Raw genomic sequence first — 16575 nt, forward strand, 5'->3', positions numbered from 1 at the left:
ACTTGGTTATGATAACCAGCTGAAAGGCACACATAATGATACATATGTTTGCTTTATACAACAAGCAAGTGAGTCACTCATATATTTTGTAAATATAAGTAAAAACAGGGGTCCATAGAAATAAAAACCCAAAAAAAAATGATTTTTTTTTGAGCAAGAAAATTACAAAATAGTTTTAAAATTGGTAATTTGTTGATACTAATCTACTGAAATAGCTTAAAAACAAAGGCAGTTGTTTTTACAACTGACACTTACCAATCCTTCTGCTGGATTCTGCTTCTCAACCAGTTTACCATCCTTTGTAGAGCTTTCATCTGAAGATAAAGTGCCCTCAGGTCTCTGAGTTAGAAGGGAAGAGGCCTTCTTACTTTTTAACAAGTGCTTCAGTAGTTCATTTCCTGTATCTCCTTTGGTAACAGGGGTTCCAGCAGGAAGGGAAGGACACTGTATTGAGGAGACAGGACCAGCTACGCTGTCTTTGATTTTACTACCAGTTTTCTCTTCCACTTTAGTGTCCTCCTGACTCGGGCATGGCTGTGTCTCTGCCTTTTCCAACTTTACTTCTTCAGTTCTGTTGGGCGTGTCCACAGAAGGCTTGTCTGACTCAGAATTCTCATGTGCCTGTTGATTTGAAGTTTCTTTTATGAATTCACTGCTGGGAAGTTTGTTTTCTGACTCTATACAAGGCTGGTCTGTTGTCACAGCACAGACTGGCTCTACTGCCTCCTGTTGTCTTTGCTGAGGGAGCTCACTGGGTGTGCTCACTGCAGGAGTGGAGGTAGTTTCTGAGAGGCCTGGGGTTAGTGGGGCAGTGCAGTCAGAGTGGGGAGTTGACGGTGCTTTGCTGGATTCTGCATCATCTTCTTTTTTCTTTTTTCTTGTTCTTTTCTTTTTCCCCTTTTCTTCTGGAATTATGTCAGAATATAACTGAATGAGAGACTGGCTGGATCCTGAATAATTCTGTCCCTGTGTTACAGAATGGTCTTGGCCACAAGGGACATTGTTATTAGCTACTGGAGGTGTTCCTGGTAAAACTGGTGTGAATGGAGGCCTCAATGGAGACTGCTGAAAGCTAGACCCAGAAAGATTTCCATGTCCTTGCTTAACAGAATGAAAGTTTGGGCTCCCACCAGAAGCAGATGGTGAATCTGGAACAAAAGGGGGAGGTCCTACCTGCCTTCGCTCATTGGTTTGCATGAAAGTTTGGTTTGGGGGTGAGTTAACAGACCCTTGTTGGACATTCTGCTGCTGTAAAACTGGCCCTATTTGCTGCTGGTGTTGGGGAGACTGCTGAAGGGGTCGAGAGGGTTGCAAAAAGTCACAAGGTCTGTCAGAACCATAGAATGGCATCTGGGAAACAGGTGTCCTGTTGGCTAGCTCAGCACCCATCAGGCCATGCTGCTCCATCTCCATCCGCTGCTGCAAAGCTCTCTGTCTGTCTACTTCTTGCATCAGCTGGACTCGCTGTCTTTCCTGCTGTTCTCGCAAGCGTTCCTTCCTCTCTCGCTCTTGAAAACTTTCACTGAAAGGGTTGTTGTCATCAAACTCCACTCGAGGTGGTGGTCCATTCTGTGGATTTGCACTTGACACTGCCCCTGGGGCTGGTGTACAAGTTTTTAAAGATAGTTGGGCAATTGGGGGTTGAATCCTAGGAGGATTAAGGGGGAGGTGAGCAGGAGCACTGTTAGACTGCCACCCAGGTAAACTGGGCATCCTTGCAGGGCTGGTATGCCCCGAGACGACTGCTGTGTGCTGCTGGTGCTGAAGCTGCTGTGGCACCATGGGAAAGCCAGGCTGGCTCATGGGGAGTGGAGTGGCACCTGGAACTAGAGATGGCTGGGGCTGAACCCCTGGCATGAGGATGGGAGGGGCGAGGCCACACTGCTGCTGCTGCTGTTGCTGCTGTTGCTTGATCCGATAATCTTCAATTAACTCAGCATGCTCTTTCTGTTGTTTACGAATCTGAAACAATGAAGCAATAATTACTCCCACATATACAAGGTAGGCACTGCGACAAAACACTGGCTGGTAATTTTTAGCCTATGAACTGAATTGGGTCCCTGGAACCCACATAGTAGAGGCAGACAGCCCACTCCTAACACTTGTGACCACATGTGTACTGTGGTACATCTGAGCATGTGCCCACAAACAAAAATGTTAATTTTTTTCTTGTAAAAGTTCTTTGCATGTTAAATATCCACAAAAATTCAAAAAGAATTTCCTGAAAGAAGCATGAAAGTCACATGCTACTTAAACTATAACATATCTAGCAGTAAAATAAAAAAGACGGTTATGTGTGATACATTAATAGAAGTTACATTAATGCATAAGGTTATAATAACTGAGATTTGGCTAAAATTGTAACCATTTGGTAAGATCCCATTTCTTAAATACACAAAATGACACATTTTAAAAGAAGAATTATTAGTACACATGACATTCCCTTAGATTAAAATGAATGACAAAACCCTAAATTTGATTGGTGACACATTCAAATTATAATTTCTGAAAATGCCTAAGCTCTGAAATTATTTTAAAGTTTTTTTTTCTTTTTTTTTTTTTTTATTTTTTCGAGACAGGGTTTCTCTGTGTAGCCCTGGGTGTCCTAGAACTCACTCTGTAGACCAGGCTGGCCTCGAACTCAGAAATCCTCCTGCCTCTGCCTCCCAAGTGCTGGGATTAAAGATATGCACTATCACATCAGATTTTGGGGGAGGGAGGCCATAAGGCTCGGCAGCACACACCTTTATCCATCAATCCATCTGTCAACCCACTTACTTGTTTAAAGAAACATTTCAGTTATGCACTCTACTCTAGGAAAAGGGCAGTGAAGAGGGAATGCACATTCTGAGGAGAATTGAGGAAGAAAGGTACAAAGCGATACACATGTTTAAAAGGCAGTCACCATCTACATTTCATATTAACATATTTAATCCAGCACTTTTAATAGTCATCACATTTACTTTCTTGGATTCCCCGAGTATTTTGAAAAATTAAAGTGTCTGGGATCCTCTCCGTTACTGCATAACTTCTACCTTTTCCTTTCTTCTTCCAAATTTCTTTTTAAACCTATTGTATGTATGTTTGGGTACATATATACTACCGTATGGGTGTGGGGGTCAGAGGAAAACTTGCAGGACTGGCTGACTGACTTCCTTCCCTCCTCCTTCCTTCCCTCCCTCCCTCCCTCCCTCCCTCCCACCAAGTGAGGATTATAACTCAGTGGTAGAGGGCGTCTTTGACATGATGGTTAGTGGCGTCAATCACCTGGGAGATGAGCCTCTGAGTGTGGCTGTGGGGGATTGCCTTGATTATGACAACAGATACAGAAAGATCCATCTTAATTTTGGTCAAGATCATTCCCTGGCTAGGGGATCCAAAACTTGTTAAAATAGAGAGTGAACTCAACACCAGTGTGCGTGCACCTGACGACCTGATTCCTGACTACGACTGTGACTGCAATGGGACTGGCTTTCGCTGTTGTCACTTCTCACTGTAATGAACTGTGTAACCTGGAACTGTGAGCCAAAACAAATCCTTTCTTCCTTATTTTTGTCTCACCAGCAGAAAAAGAAACGAAGCTGCACAGTAAGTGTAAAGATTTAGATTCATTCTCTTTTGTACACACACATACAAAAAAATCTACAATAAACGTTCTTTTTTACTGAGATCACAGTGTCTTATAGGCGACCCTGTAGTAAGGATGTACCTAATTTTTCAAATAAAGTATATTATTAGCTCATAAATAGAATTTCATCAACTGATTTGTAAAAAAAAAAAAAAACCCTAGACTTTCATCAAAATTATGCTACTTCTCTCAGGAGGACACTTTTAAAATACAATTCATCAAAGGCAGAAAAATGACTAAAAATACATTATGTAACTATCTGCATTAAAGAGTATTTACCGTCAATGAACACAGGTCCAGAGAATGAATCTCAAGAGAAAAGAAGCTCTCATTCTGTGATGGTCCTAGCTTGTTAATCAATGAGAACAGTATCATCATCAAGTTGCAGGTACACGGTGTTGTGACCTCAGACTTGAAGGAAGACAGTAACTGAGTCAAAAGCCCTGATGCAACAGTTAACTAATAAGCAAGCATGCTACACGACCTAGACTAACCTGCCAGTCTCTTTAAGTGTCAAGTAGTGATAATAGTAATTCCTTCAAGTTGTAGGCAAGGTCAAATAAGACAAGACAGAGGGGGTGTTTCCTGGAGTGTTCACCATACAGGGAACACCTTGATTTCTATGAATTATACTCTGAATCGCTTGTCTACTTCTAGTATTAATATTTGGAGTTCTTTATAACTTATAACTTAAAACAAAGGCCAAGCTGGGCGGTGGTGGCGCACGCCTTTAATCCCAGCATTTGGGAGTCAGAGACAGGCAGATTTCTGAGTTCGAGGCCAGCCTGGTCTACAGAGTGAGTTCCAGGACAGCCAGGGCTACACAGAGAAACCCTGTCTCTAAAAACCAAAACCAAAACCAAAACCAAAACCAAAACAAAAAAGAAACAAAACAAAAAAACAAAAATAAAAAAACAAAACAACAACAACAAAAAAAACCAAAAGACCAAGTTTAAGTTCTGGCATACAATTCTATGAATTATTAGCACACAGAGAAATTATAGTTATCTCATAATCAAGAAAATGTTCCAGAATGAAAAAGCTCCCCATGACTACTCTTTAGAATCAACCCCCCTTACTGTCTTCCCCATAGTTACTGCTAATATATCACTCATCTCTGTAACTGTCATTTCAATAGTATATAAATTATTGGAAATGGCCTCTTTTTGTTCAATGTAATACTCTAGAAATTCAAGCTGTAAGCATGTATCAGCAGTTTTATTATTTTTATTGCTATGTATTTTTTCCAATCAAAAACAGGTGTACCAAACTTTATTTCATCATCCCAAACCTTTGGCAGTGGGATGTGGTTACCTTTTGTTCCGTTCTCCCTCCTTGAGATGGAGTTTCGTTGTGTTACATATGCTAAGCTCATGAACCTCAGCCTTTTCTCATAGCTGTGTCTCATAACAGTGGTGAGCTGCCGTTCCCACCCTATTTTAGTTTTGGATGACACTGGATAAAGCTATTGTAAACATTCATGAGTAAGCATTTATAAGAGGCAGTAATTCATTTAGGTAAATAACTGTAAGTGAGTTCTGAACTCATCTTACACACTTCATTTTAAACTTATTTACAGTAATTTTAAAGCTTTACAACTTTTTGGCCTTGGTGGCTTTATTTTTTGGAAATAAGACCCTTTTCAAGGTATTCCAGTTTTTTTTTTTCTCTTCCTCTTTTCTTTTGTGTCACTGTTTTGAAGGCACTCAAAGGGAACTTAGTATCTCACACATGCTAGGTGAGCATTGCACCACTGAACTACAGCTCTTACCTTCACTTCAGTGGTGATTTTTAAGAGCAAAATAAGTGCCACCACCACTGGTGCAGTGATTTACTAGTACCAAGTAAACAACCCAATTATTCCAGGGTCACGTAAAGTATATAAAATAATTCTGACCCAGAGTTGTAAGAGTCAGTCTCTTCAGTGGCAGCAAGCATTGCTCAGGCAGCCACTCCCTCATTTATTAAGAGGTCTTCCCAGAGGAGTATAACATGCATGCTATTTAACAGCATAAACCAAAATCCTGAGGCACTGAATGAATGCTACACTAATACAGCTCTTCAGCTGCAGACGGTTTCCATTTTACAACCCTGTCTATTACCTGCTCAAGCTGTTTCTGAACCATACTCTGCTGCTCAGTAACATGCTTGAGCTGCTCTGCGTCCTCTTCTGGGAACTCTCGCCCTGCCTTCTTGGCTGTGCGCTGTTTGGCTGAAAGGGCCTTCTTAGATTTTCTGTGTGCACCAATTTGTTCTTCAAGATACTTCTGCTGCATCTGAAGCAGTTGCTGAGTCTCTTGTAGCCACTCTTCATACTGCTTACGCTGAGAGTCATCTGAGGGAAGAATCGAAATTCAAGTGTGTTAATTTTCTAAATAGTCCAAGATATTAAAAGTTAAACAACTTCATTTGTAAGAAGACACAATTTTATTGTGAATATTTAAAAGAAAAATTGAAAACAAAATTCTAATTATTAGAGACCTTTATGACTATGAAGTATCAGCTTCTAGAAAATTGTATTTACTCAAGAAAGCCAGAGAATGTTCAATTAAAATACTAGTTAACTTAATGCTTGTAAGTTCTGCAACTCCAATCTTCCAAAAGAACCATCAAATTATCTAATCCATAAACCGAATTGTATATAAATGTTGTATGTGCATTTTATTAATTCAATTGTACCGACACTGAAGAGGCAAGGAAGATACAACCCACTAACATCCAGAGCATGGACTAGGTAGTCATTTACCATGCTGATTTCTCTTAAGGTTATAATGTCTTCCTACATCTTAGTAGTGGAGGAAAAATGAAACAGGGAGATGAAACCCAGAAAACTTTAAAAAGAAGCACTTTGAAGTCTACATTTTATAAAGAAAATATATTAAGTTAAAAGTACTGGTAACTTCCATTAATTTTGTAATTTCTATGTCTACAAGGGGAGGTGACAGCTAATCAAGCAAAGCCTTCTCATCTCTCACGGACAGCTAACCCCACTCCCCACGGTATCTTATCTCACGCTAAGACCCCTCCTTGTTCTCTCAGAGCACATTATTCCATTGATGCCAAGTCCCCAAAAAAGGTTATCTCATTTAGTAAAAAATCGAGTATTCTTTTTTGACTGACTACAAGACAAAGAAAATCACAATCCTAGAAGGACATTAGCTGAAAATAACATCAATAACAGAATATTGTCATACATTAAGATCCAACCAAATCCAATGGGCACAATACAGCCAGAAAAAGCCAGTTGGTCATAGTAGTTTACTTATTTTTAATACAAATATGTATTCAAATTATGATCATAATTGATGTGGGGGAATTTCAAAAGGTCAGACTTTGGGTTTGTTCCTAAACCCAGAAGTTCCAGTATATGTATGAAGGTGCAATCTAGTGCACTAAATTTGAAGGGCTTTTGTCAAGAACAGGCTTTTTCACAAGGTTTCAGAAGTTCTGCTTCTGGTAGAATGAGACCTACCGCAAGGAAAGCCTTTCTGGTTTCTGGAACCAGGAGAGCAGAGGTGAGCAAAATGAAAGATAATGGTGAAAAAAGTTAGCTAAACAGTCTGAAGATTTGAGAAAGGTTCAGTTTGAGGGAACGTTAAATGCTATCCTGAACCACCTTGGGACCCCTAAGGACAGCTAGAAGGGCTCAGTGGCATCTTGCACACTTGACCTTCACACCATGCTATAACCCAGCTTCTTTTAAACATACTCCCTTTGTTTTTCCCCATTTAGTGTCCTTGTCATAGGCAGACTGTCATGAGAGCAAACATGGTTTAATGCTATAGATCGGAAAGAGGCAAATCTATTTTAAAAAAATTAATGCTGAAGAAAATAGGGAAGATGGTTTTCCTGCATTAAAGTATTTTTCTAACTAATTCTTCATGCACAGTGGAAAAAAGCAATGAAAACACATGCCTTGCTGTAAGATGTCTAGAAGAGCGAGCTCTGATTCGAGAGGAGGCCCTCAGCTTACAGTGACACGCTACACTCATTCCGAGCTTCAGAACAGCACACATAGACTCAAACAAGCCAGCCCCAGAGAACAGGTAACTTATTAGATTTATACTTACTGACAAAGCCTGGACCAAAATTTGGAGGATTAGGCCTAGAAATCTGATGTGTTATACTGCCATCCTAAAATAAGTAAAATTTACAAATATGTTTAATTCCATACTTCAATTTAAGGGGGGGAAAACTTCAAAATGAAGAAAAAATAATGAAAAAAAAGAGTAATTTTAATTTTTTTAAAACATCTTTAAAGTTTTTCTTCTCTTATAAATACTAGAATAAATTAGTTGGGCAATAGTTTAATACCAAACATTTAATATTATCTCTGAACTATATTTTCCATATTTAGTTGAACAGAAAATAATGAAATACTCATCTGAAAGAGAATACTAAGGCAAATTAAATCTTGCATAGTTAAGTTAAAATTCACATGAATCTGATGTTTTAATGATGCCTACCTGATTTCTTTTGTCAATAAATGCATAAACACATGTTCTAGACTCACTAAATTGTTATTAACAAAAAGCTAATTATAACAAGAATTAATACAGCATACATATAAAAGAAAATGCACTCATTAGAATGTTAGTCTTGTGTTCTAATAATATGCCTTGCTTCTTTCATGGTGTTTTAGTAACTGATAATTTCACAATTTCCTGGCCAGGACCTGATAAATAGAATCTTGGAAAAAATCTTTACCGAGTTGATTCAAGTTCTGTTAGACATGAGCTATGTTCAACAGCCAGAATATGGCATGTTCAATCTTAGGGCATTGCAGGGAAGCTGAGGCAACGTCTGACAGAGCACAGTAAAGCAGCTCAAGAGCTTGCTGAACGTGCACAGCGAATTCATAGTAAGACCAAGAATTTAGAAAACTCAGCCAAAACACTTAATGCCTTTGTAGTATATCAAAGGGTGTTTATACTTTAATAGGGAAAAAGCATAAATAATCTGTATAATAAATATAAATGGTAACTGGCAGACTATAAGATAATCCCAAAAGCGCACAGAACAAGGTCCTCCCTCATACCAGGCAACTACATGTTTTAAAAATCAACACAGAAAATAGCACATGAAAAGAGTTATTGTTTCCAGACTTCATAACATGAACGTAGCATCAATGTTTAAACTTTGAGTTGATTATAGATGTTCAATATTCAAAAAAACAAAGTCATCTCAAGGAATAATTATACTTAGTAGAATGACTACAGACATTTTCCTGTTTCTAACAATTTTACATTTTAAATGTGATGGATTAATTCCAATTAGCAGGATAGTTTTCCAGAGTAAGAAATGAATATAAAGCCAGAAGCCCAAAGCATTTTGCCTCCTTCCAAGTGACTTTCTATCATTAATGTGTGCAAATCCTTTGCAGAAATTCCAGTTTTAAAACCTGTCTTTATTTTACACAGCAACAACACATCTTTGTTTCACTCTGTTGCCAGAAGATCAGCTCTTATTCCTTTCTAGGAGGGGCTTCACTATGATTTGGATTTGGTAAGAGATAGGTCCACATGTCTTCCATAAACCAGTGATCCTAGCAGCATTACCTGAGCTACAGCTTGTGGCACTAGGGTCTGGCCTTCACTGTTCTGTGCTCCAGGAACTGAAGGGCCCATGAAGGGGAATCTGTAAAGGAAAGCACACGGAATCAATGACACATTACATGGGTACCTAATAATGCTCTCTTCCAGGGAAGCGAGGAGTTACAATGATTCCCACTGGAGACTTCTGACAACCACCATCTGAGTGCTCAACAGAACTCTTCTCAGTACGCACTCAGCACCTTCCTAATACTATGGATGATGGCTCAGAATGGTTAGGCAACTATCTCCATGGGAACCAGCGGAGATAGTTTTCATAAAAAGCCAGCTAAACTATTGCAGAGCTTGGGTTCTCACAGGTTTCACAAAAATATTTTTTATGGTACAATTAGGATGAAAATCTAGCTTTAATATGCAAACTAAGAAATGTTTTCATTGTTGCAATCTTTACTAATAATGAACAGATAGACTGAGCCTGGTGTTTCACGAGAGATTGAGGGTGGAGGAATGCCACAATTTCGGGCCAGCCTGAGCTATGTAAGAGTTTCAAGCCAACTTGGGCTATAGATTGAGACACTGAGGGTGAGAATAGGGGGTGCTACTTAGCTCTTTTATCGTCTAAAATAAAAGTACCTCAAACAATTTCGCAATTCTTGTATATATTTGTGTATAATGATCAAACCAACTTCAAAAAATACAATTAGTGACTAACATCTATAGTTATATCCATTCAGTAAAACTAGTAACTGGCATAGGATCATTATGGCTTATTTGAAAATATGTCTGTCTAATTAAATTTTTAAGCCACTGAATCCTTTAACATATTAATAGAACATAATTTCAAAATAGATCCAAAAATACTGTAAAGAAGCATTTAAGTGTTATTAGACTTTAGAGTGTATATTTGTGATTTCTCTCTCAGAAGTCTGATTCATTTCTCTCCCTTCTCCCTACTACAGTTCTGCTACAGAATCATCTCAATCTGATTATCATCTGCTGTCTGCCATCATCATCATCACTACTCTCAGAAGGGACTACTTTAGTTCTTCTCTACAGCACTCAGAATGTTCCCCAGCACACTTACCACGTGGCTGGCAAAGCTCTGCCTGTCTAACAGCCAGACATAAGTATATTAAAAACATGAGCTGCTGAGAGCTCTAATTCCGGGGCCCATGTTTTAAATTAAGGATCAAACAATATCTAGTAGTTCCTTGACTATGAGTATCAAGTTAAAATGCAGCATTATTTGTTAGCAGTACTATACTCTCACCAGTAGGAAACAAGATTTTCCTATCATGTGTTGCACACTCATAATTCACAATCTTTACACTGTTATAAAATGTACAGCTAAGTTTGTTAATACATTACAATACACACATATCATGGCTATAATCAGATTACTAACTAGGTTACAGATGTGGTTTTTTTTTTCAATTTGTATTTTTATTATCTATATATCTGAGAAGAATTTCAAAGGTTTCAGGTTTTAAGGTTAAAAAGGCTTATGCCATAAAGTTACTCTGAGAGAGGAATAGAGCTAATAAATCCAGCTCAGTAGTAGAAATCTTTCCAAGCCACAATCTCTACTTTGACCTCAAAAATGCATCTTAACCATAACTTATTACACAGTTTATTACACATAAAGCATATGTCTATAACTTCAACCTATACAAACTCTATAATTCAATTCTACAATCAATTACTCACTATTATAATTTTTCAACAAGATCATTACAATAATTGAGGATCATATTACTGTTCTGACAGAAATCAGAAACAGCAAAACAATACAAAGAATCATTCAAGGTACTTGTCAAAAATACAAGCATTCAGAAAACATCCCTAGAAAATCCCATTCTGTAGATCTGTAGAAAGGTAAAGGAACTGCATTTAAAAGGGTAGTGGTGGGGGCACGCAAATAATTCTGAAGTTGGAAAATGATCAAGATCAAGAAGCACTTCACCGGGGTACACAACCACTGTAACTTAACAGTTACTGAACTCTTAATAATCTTCTTGAATGCACAATTTCCACTTTTCTGTTCGATGTTAAAACTATCCAACTATCACAATCCCAGTATCCAAATGTCCCATAAATTGCTGTTTTCCCTTCTCTAATTCAAAGTGATTTGGGAATATTTCATATCAGAGCTAAATTGATATTTTTCTTAACCACTGAGCCTCTTGAATGAAACCCTTAGTGCTAACACTTCTTTATAAAAAAAAAAAAAAACAAAAAACAGTTTGGATTTCCTCAATGACCAAGTCAGTCTTCCTAATGTTTGTGTGGTATTTTATTCTGTTTATTTTCCCTAAAATGAAAGGAAATTAATCCCATGCATCCAGCTGAATTTAAACACTCTTTACATCCAGAAAGTAGGCTTTTGAGTTTTGATGAGCTCTAAGAAGCAGGGGTGTTTTAAAGCATATCCATATGCCCAGGAAGACAAAGAGCACTAGCACATACCTGCTCATTACCATGGGTGGCATGCCCAGACTGTTCTGTGCCATCACTTTATTTATGCCTTTAAGGGCTACCATCTTCGCTTTCATTATAGGATCTGTAATTGCATCAAAATCTAAAGAAGAAATGTATTTTGACATTACTTATTTCATAATCTAAATTCATGGTTCAAGATATACGAAGTGGTAAACTTGAGTATCACTATTACATAATTTATAAATTCTTATACCTTATCATTTAATAACCATATGTTTCTACACTACATAGGGGAGTCTAGACATAGTAACAACCTAATTTAGCTGCATTTTAGGTGTCTATAACGGAAGCATACTTTAATATATTAGTCCTTCAGAAAGTCGAACAAGTCTGTCCATATATAGGGGATAATAACAATGATGTTCAGCAGTGAAATTCCCATTGGTTCAAACCTTTACAGTGACAATTAGAATGATTTTTAAAAATAATGCAATAAAAGGAATGAGAATTTGCAGTTATTTCCAATATTAAAGAATTCCACTAAATTAGTTATCAGTTTTTAAAGAAAGAAAAAACTACCAATACCTCCAGGATATACCTACAAAATAAAAGTATGAAGAGGACACTTAGAGAGAATCTCTTTGCCTTTAAGTGGAAAGACGAGTCATAAAATAGAATCTGTACCACATATTGATACAATGCTTTTTGTTATTGTTGTTTAGAAAAAAGTATTCCTCAGATATATGCCTGCTGACTTTTAATTCTTCTAGGAAAGACATTGCACTGAAGTATTTGGGCTGCATGGACTTGTGTTTTTACTAAAATGATTAAACCAACAAAAATAAGGTGCAAGAAGCATCTGTGGAGGATAAAAGAAACCAAAATGCAAAAAACCTTTACCAAACACTTGTACACAAAGGAACAAGAAGCTTTGTTTCTATCATAATGTCATTACATTTATCTTCTCATAATAATTGGCAGATAAAACTAAAACCACCATTAACACCATAAAAAGCCAAACTGAATGAGGTCACAATTCAAGGTTAACTTCATTTTGACTGACCTGGAAGGAATCTAAAATTCCTCTTTTCAGATTAAAGACCAGAGAAGACAGAAAATTCTCAGATTACATTGATATGTAATCATCAATGTAATCCAATGTAAATATCCAAATGTAATTTCGATAATGAAAATTTACAAGAATGCTGCATGTACTCAAATACCCCCAGTAACTTATTTTGAGACAGAAGGAATTTCCTACCAATGTTAGGGAAGAATGGTTCTGAACGCTGACGAATCATGGCTTGCATTTGTCTTTGCTGTTGCTGTTCCTGCCTCTCTTGATCCAAAAGATCTTGTAGTAGCAGAGGCTGTTCCTCTAGAAGGAGGGGCCTCTCTCTGTTCTGCTGGGCTAATGTTTGAGGAATCATTAGCTGCTGTGGTCCAGACATGCCACTGGTGGACTGATTTGTGAGAGGCACAGTTTGATTTGTAGGTTTCCCTGCCCCTAAATTATGGTTCACTGATGACTGGCCCTGAATGAATCCTGGATTTACTGGCACACCCTGAGAAAAAGCATGGTTTACCCTAGGGACCACTGTTACATTAGAACTCATGGTATTATCCACAAGAGGCCCAGGTGGTGCTAGTAGAGTAGGAGGCAAACCTGACCCATGAGTAGATGGTGAGATGGGCAGAGTTGGTGGGGAAGACCCCGAAGGCCTAATGTCTGAACTATCACACTTCTCATTAGAAAGTAAACTTGAGAGAACTGGAGTCGACCCTGTTATGTCACAAGAGTTCATCACATCCTGAGCAGGCAGAGGAGTGGACCCGTGAATGGCACTGACACAAGGACCAGCATTCTCCTGGTTATTTCTTTTCTCAAGCATATCTTGATCAGTAGTCAACAGAGCAGTCTTTCCTCTGTCACTGTGATCGGTCTGAGCAGAAGCCTGTGAGCACGCAGTGTCAGCATCACCTCTATTGTCATCATGGTTTTTAATTTCACTCTGTATTTCTTCTTTAGAGTGAGGAGACAGGGCTTCTGTCTTTATCTCACTGGTACCACTGGATTTTTTCTGTGGCAAATCCTTATCTTCAAGAACCATAGTTTTGTCTCCTTGATCCCTTGTTTTTTGTTCAACCGATACACACTGATTATCTAGCTTATCATCAATTGGAACATTAAGGTCTAATTCCTCATTGAACATGCTTTTTTTATCCCCCAAGTCAAGTTCTGGATCTGTGTATGCAATGATATCAAATTCACCTGACCTTAGGAGGTCATCCAGGTTAGGGTCATTGGTTTCCAAATTATCTAAAGTGTCCAGGTCATCACCCTTGCCATCTTCTGTGTCTAAATTTAAATTTTCTAGATCTTCATCATCCAAATCTTTGACTTCAACTCCCTCAAGATCTTTCACATCCAGTTCTTTCACAGAAGGATCATCAGAGTCTAATTTTCCCTCTAGGCCATCAGAAGACTGACCAGCTATCTCTAAATTATCTGGTGGTGTTTCAGATGGGGTAGATGTTGACAAAGGAGCTTCAGAAAATTCACCACTTAAATGATGAGTTAGGGGCCTCATGGCAATAGAAGATTGGTGGGCAAGATGACCTTGCTCTTGCTGAGAAGGTGGGACCTGCTCTAAATTTGGATGCACGGGTAGCTGATTAGTTAAACACTGGGGAGGCTGTCTTATGGGGTCTGTGTGTCTAGGTCCAGGAAAATCAGGTCGGGGAAGGAAATTTCCATGTCTAAGATGAGAAGGTGACTCTATAACACTGCCAGGAGAAGCAGCAAATGGCAACCGTGACCTTCCATCGGGAGCTCTATGCCTCAACTCAATAAATGCTTGGCCTAGTATATTATGCTGCTGAACTGGCAGACCCTGTGGTGGAAAATGTTGAGGAAGCCCAACTGGATTATTTATTGGTGGGTTATTTGAAGGTCTAGGCATTTCCATAGACATCGGTCTTCTTATGTGTGGAGGAATTCCAGATCCTTGTATTTGTTGAGGCACATGGAAGCGATCTTGGCTTGGCATGGGACCATGGCTAGCTCCTGGAAAGCCAAATCTAAGAGCCAAAACAAAACAAAACAAAAATCCAAATAAGTAAGTTACAATCAATTTAGAATTGAAATGAGAAAAGAAAAAAAGAAGTTTTAAGTTAGTCTACAGATAAAAAAAAAAATACTGTTGCTAAGTACAATGACAGTGAAAATGTCAAGATATTGTGATAGAAGTTGGAAGAAGAGAACATGATCAAAATATATTTTATATATATAAAAATAAAGCTTTAAATTTTATAAGAAAATAGACAAAACTACAATAGTGGGATGACTCAATGGGTAAAAGTGTTTGCCCAGTGAATGATCGGAGTTTAACTCCCAGAGCACCTAAAGAAGAGAATTGATTCCACAAAGTTGGTTTCTGGCTACCACATGTGTCTTGTGGCTCACACACTGACGTAGAAAAATTTTAAAGAAAGATAGACAGACACAGACTGGACAGGTGGCTCAGCCACTAAGTAATTATTGGACAAGCACAACGACATTTTATATACCCTGCACACATGCAAACAAGCCAATCCTGGTGGTGATGCCTGTAATCCTAGGTGGGTAAGAGGGGGAAACAAGAGCATCCCTAGGGTTGACTGGAAAGCTAGTCTTGCCACATCGGTGAGTTCCATGTTGAATGAGAGACCTTATTCTCAAAAATATAGGGTAAAGAACAATAAGAGACACTCAGCATCCACCTCTTCACCTCCACATGCACACGTAAGTATACATCCTACACACACAAACAAACAAATTTTTTAAAATACACAAAACAGCAACGGATATAAACTACAACTAAGGTGGGATAAAAAAGGGAAAAGAATATAACAGACATAGATATAAGATTAAATTGTGTGTCCTCTAAGAAACACATGTTAAGGAGCATTCTCCTTACAAGATTAGAAAGTGTACATTTGTCATACATGTTGGCCCATTCCACAACTCAACTGTATCACTCCGTCTCTAAAAGAGGCACCTTTCGAATCTGCCACTCTCAACAAACATCTTACAATTTAACTAAAAGAATAAAATGTATCATTATTATGTCATATCGTAAGAAGGTTCATTAGGATTCAGTAGCTATATTTTGGAAGCTATGATTGGGCTGGCATGATAATCTACATTATTAAGATTATAATGTCACTCTGTCAATACTTAATGACGACAAAACGTCATTTTTGAGTTCTTAGAGGAAAGAAGTCCATGATCTCTCCTTAGCTAAAAACAATAATGACTAATGACTGTATCTCACAGTGATAAAAAGAAGTAGAAAACCATAACAATTTCCTGCCAAATAGTAGTGGTATTTGTCCAGTTCCTTTGTTCAGATCAACTTAAATCTAGCAGAAAATTAAAATATTACCTAAATCCATGAGGTCTCATCCCCATACCAGCAACCTCAGGAGGATACGGTCCATGGTGATCTTTGGGGAAAACTGCATATCTAGGTCCAAGTGGAGGGATAACAGGTGATCGAGTGCTCCCAGGGTAGGGAGGTGGAGGTCGCGTGAAAGTCTGGTTGATGCTCTCTGGCTGCCAGTGTGGAAGGGGCACTGGGTGAGGTACTACTGCTGTATCCTGAGGCCCCTTCTCCTGGCGACTAGCGATCTTCTTCTGCTGTTGTTGCTGGAGAATGATTTCACGCAGTTTCTGCCGCTAAATGGAAATAAACAAATTGCTGGGATTTATAAGTAAGTATTTTTAAAACTCTTTTAACATTTGCATTATGTGACTATATTAATATTTAAAACTTCAAACTGTTTTAAAATTTCATTTAACTACTACACACACCCAAAACAAAAAATTACAACAAAAAACTGGTGATTTGAATTTTTTTTCCATGGCAAAATAACCGCCATTAAAGTAAGAGTTTTATATTTAAAGATCTTCCA

The 16575-nt window shown here is 38.2% G+C and overlaps 1 protein-coding gene across 5 annotated transcripts in view; it reads right to left on the bottom strand.

The window, feature by feature from the left end:
* Positions 1 to 16575, bottom strand: part of Kmt2c (lysine methyltransferase 2C) — a 207847-nt gene that overhangs the window by 26285 nt on the left and 164987 nt on the right. For all 5 annotated transcript variants that reach the window (XM_028774733.1, XM_028774728.1, XM_028774730.1 and 2 more), the window contains exons 37-43: positions 16047 to 16339; positions 12881 to 14700; positions 11647 to 11758; positions 9187 to 9265; positions 7699 to 7762; positions 5731 to 5963; positions 256 to 1962 (exon numbers count right to left, since the gene is read on the bottom strand). In XM_028774733.1, the coding sequence (XP_028630566.1) occupies positions 256 to 1962; positions 5731 to 5963; positions 7699 to 7762; positions 9187 to 9265; positions 11647 to 11758; positions 12881 to 14700; positions 16047 to 16339 (4308 nt within the window). The remainder of the gene's footprint in view (positions 1 to 255; positions 1963 to 5730; positions 5964 to 7698; positions 7763 to 9186; positions 9266 to 11646; positions 11759 to 12880; positions 14701 to 16046; positions 16340 to 16575) is intronic.

This window comes from Grammomys surdaster, unplaced genomic scaffold (genome assembly GCF_004785775.1).
Source record: "Grammomys surdaster isolate TR1022 unplaced genomic scaffold, NIH_TR_1.0 242, whole genome shotgun sequence".
NCBI classification, from domain to species: domain Eukaryota; kingdom Metazoa; phylum Chordata; class Mammalia; order Rodentia; family Muridae; genus Grammomys; species Grammomys surdaster.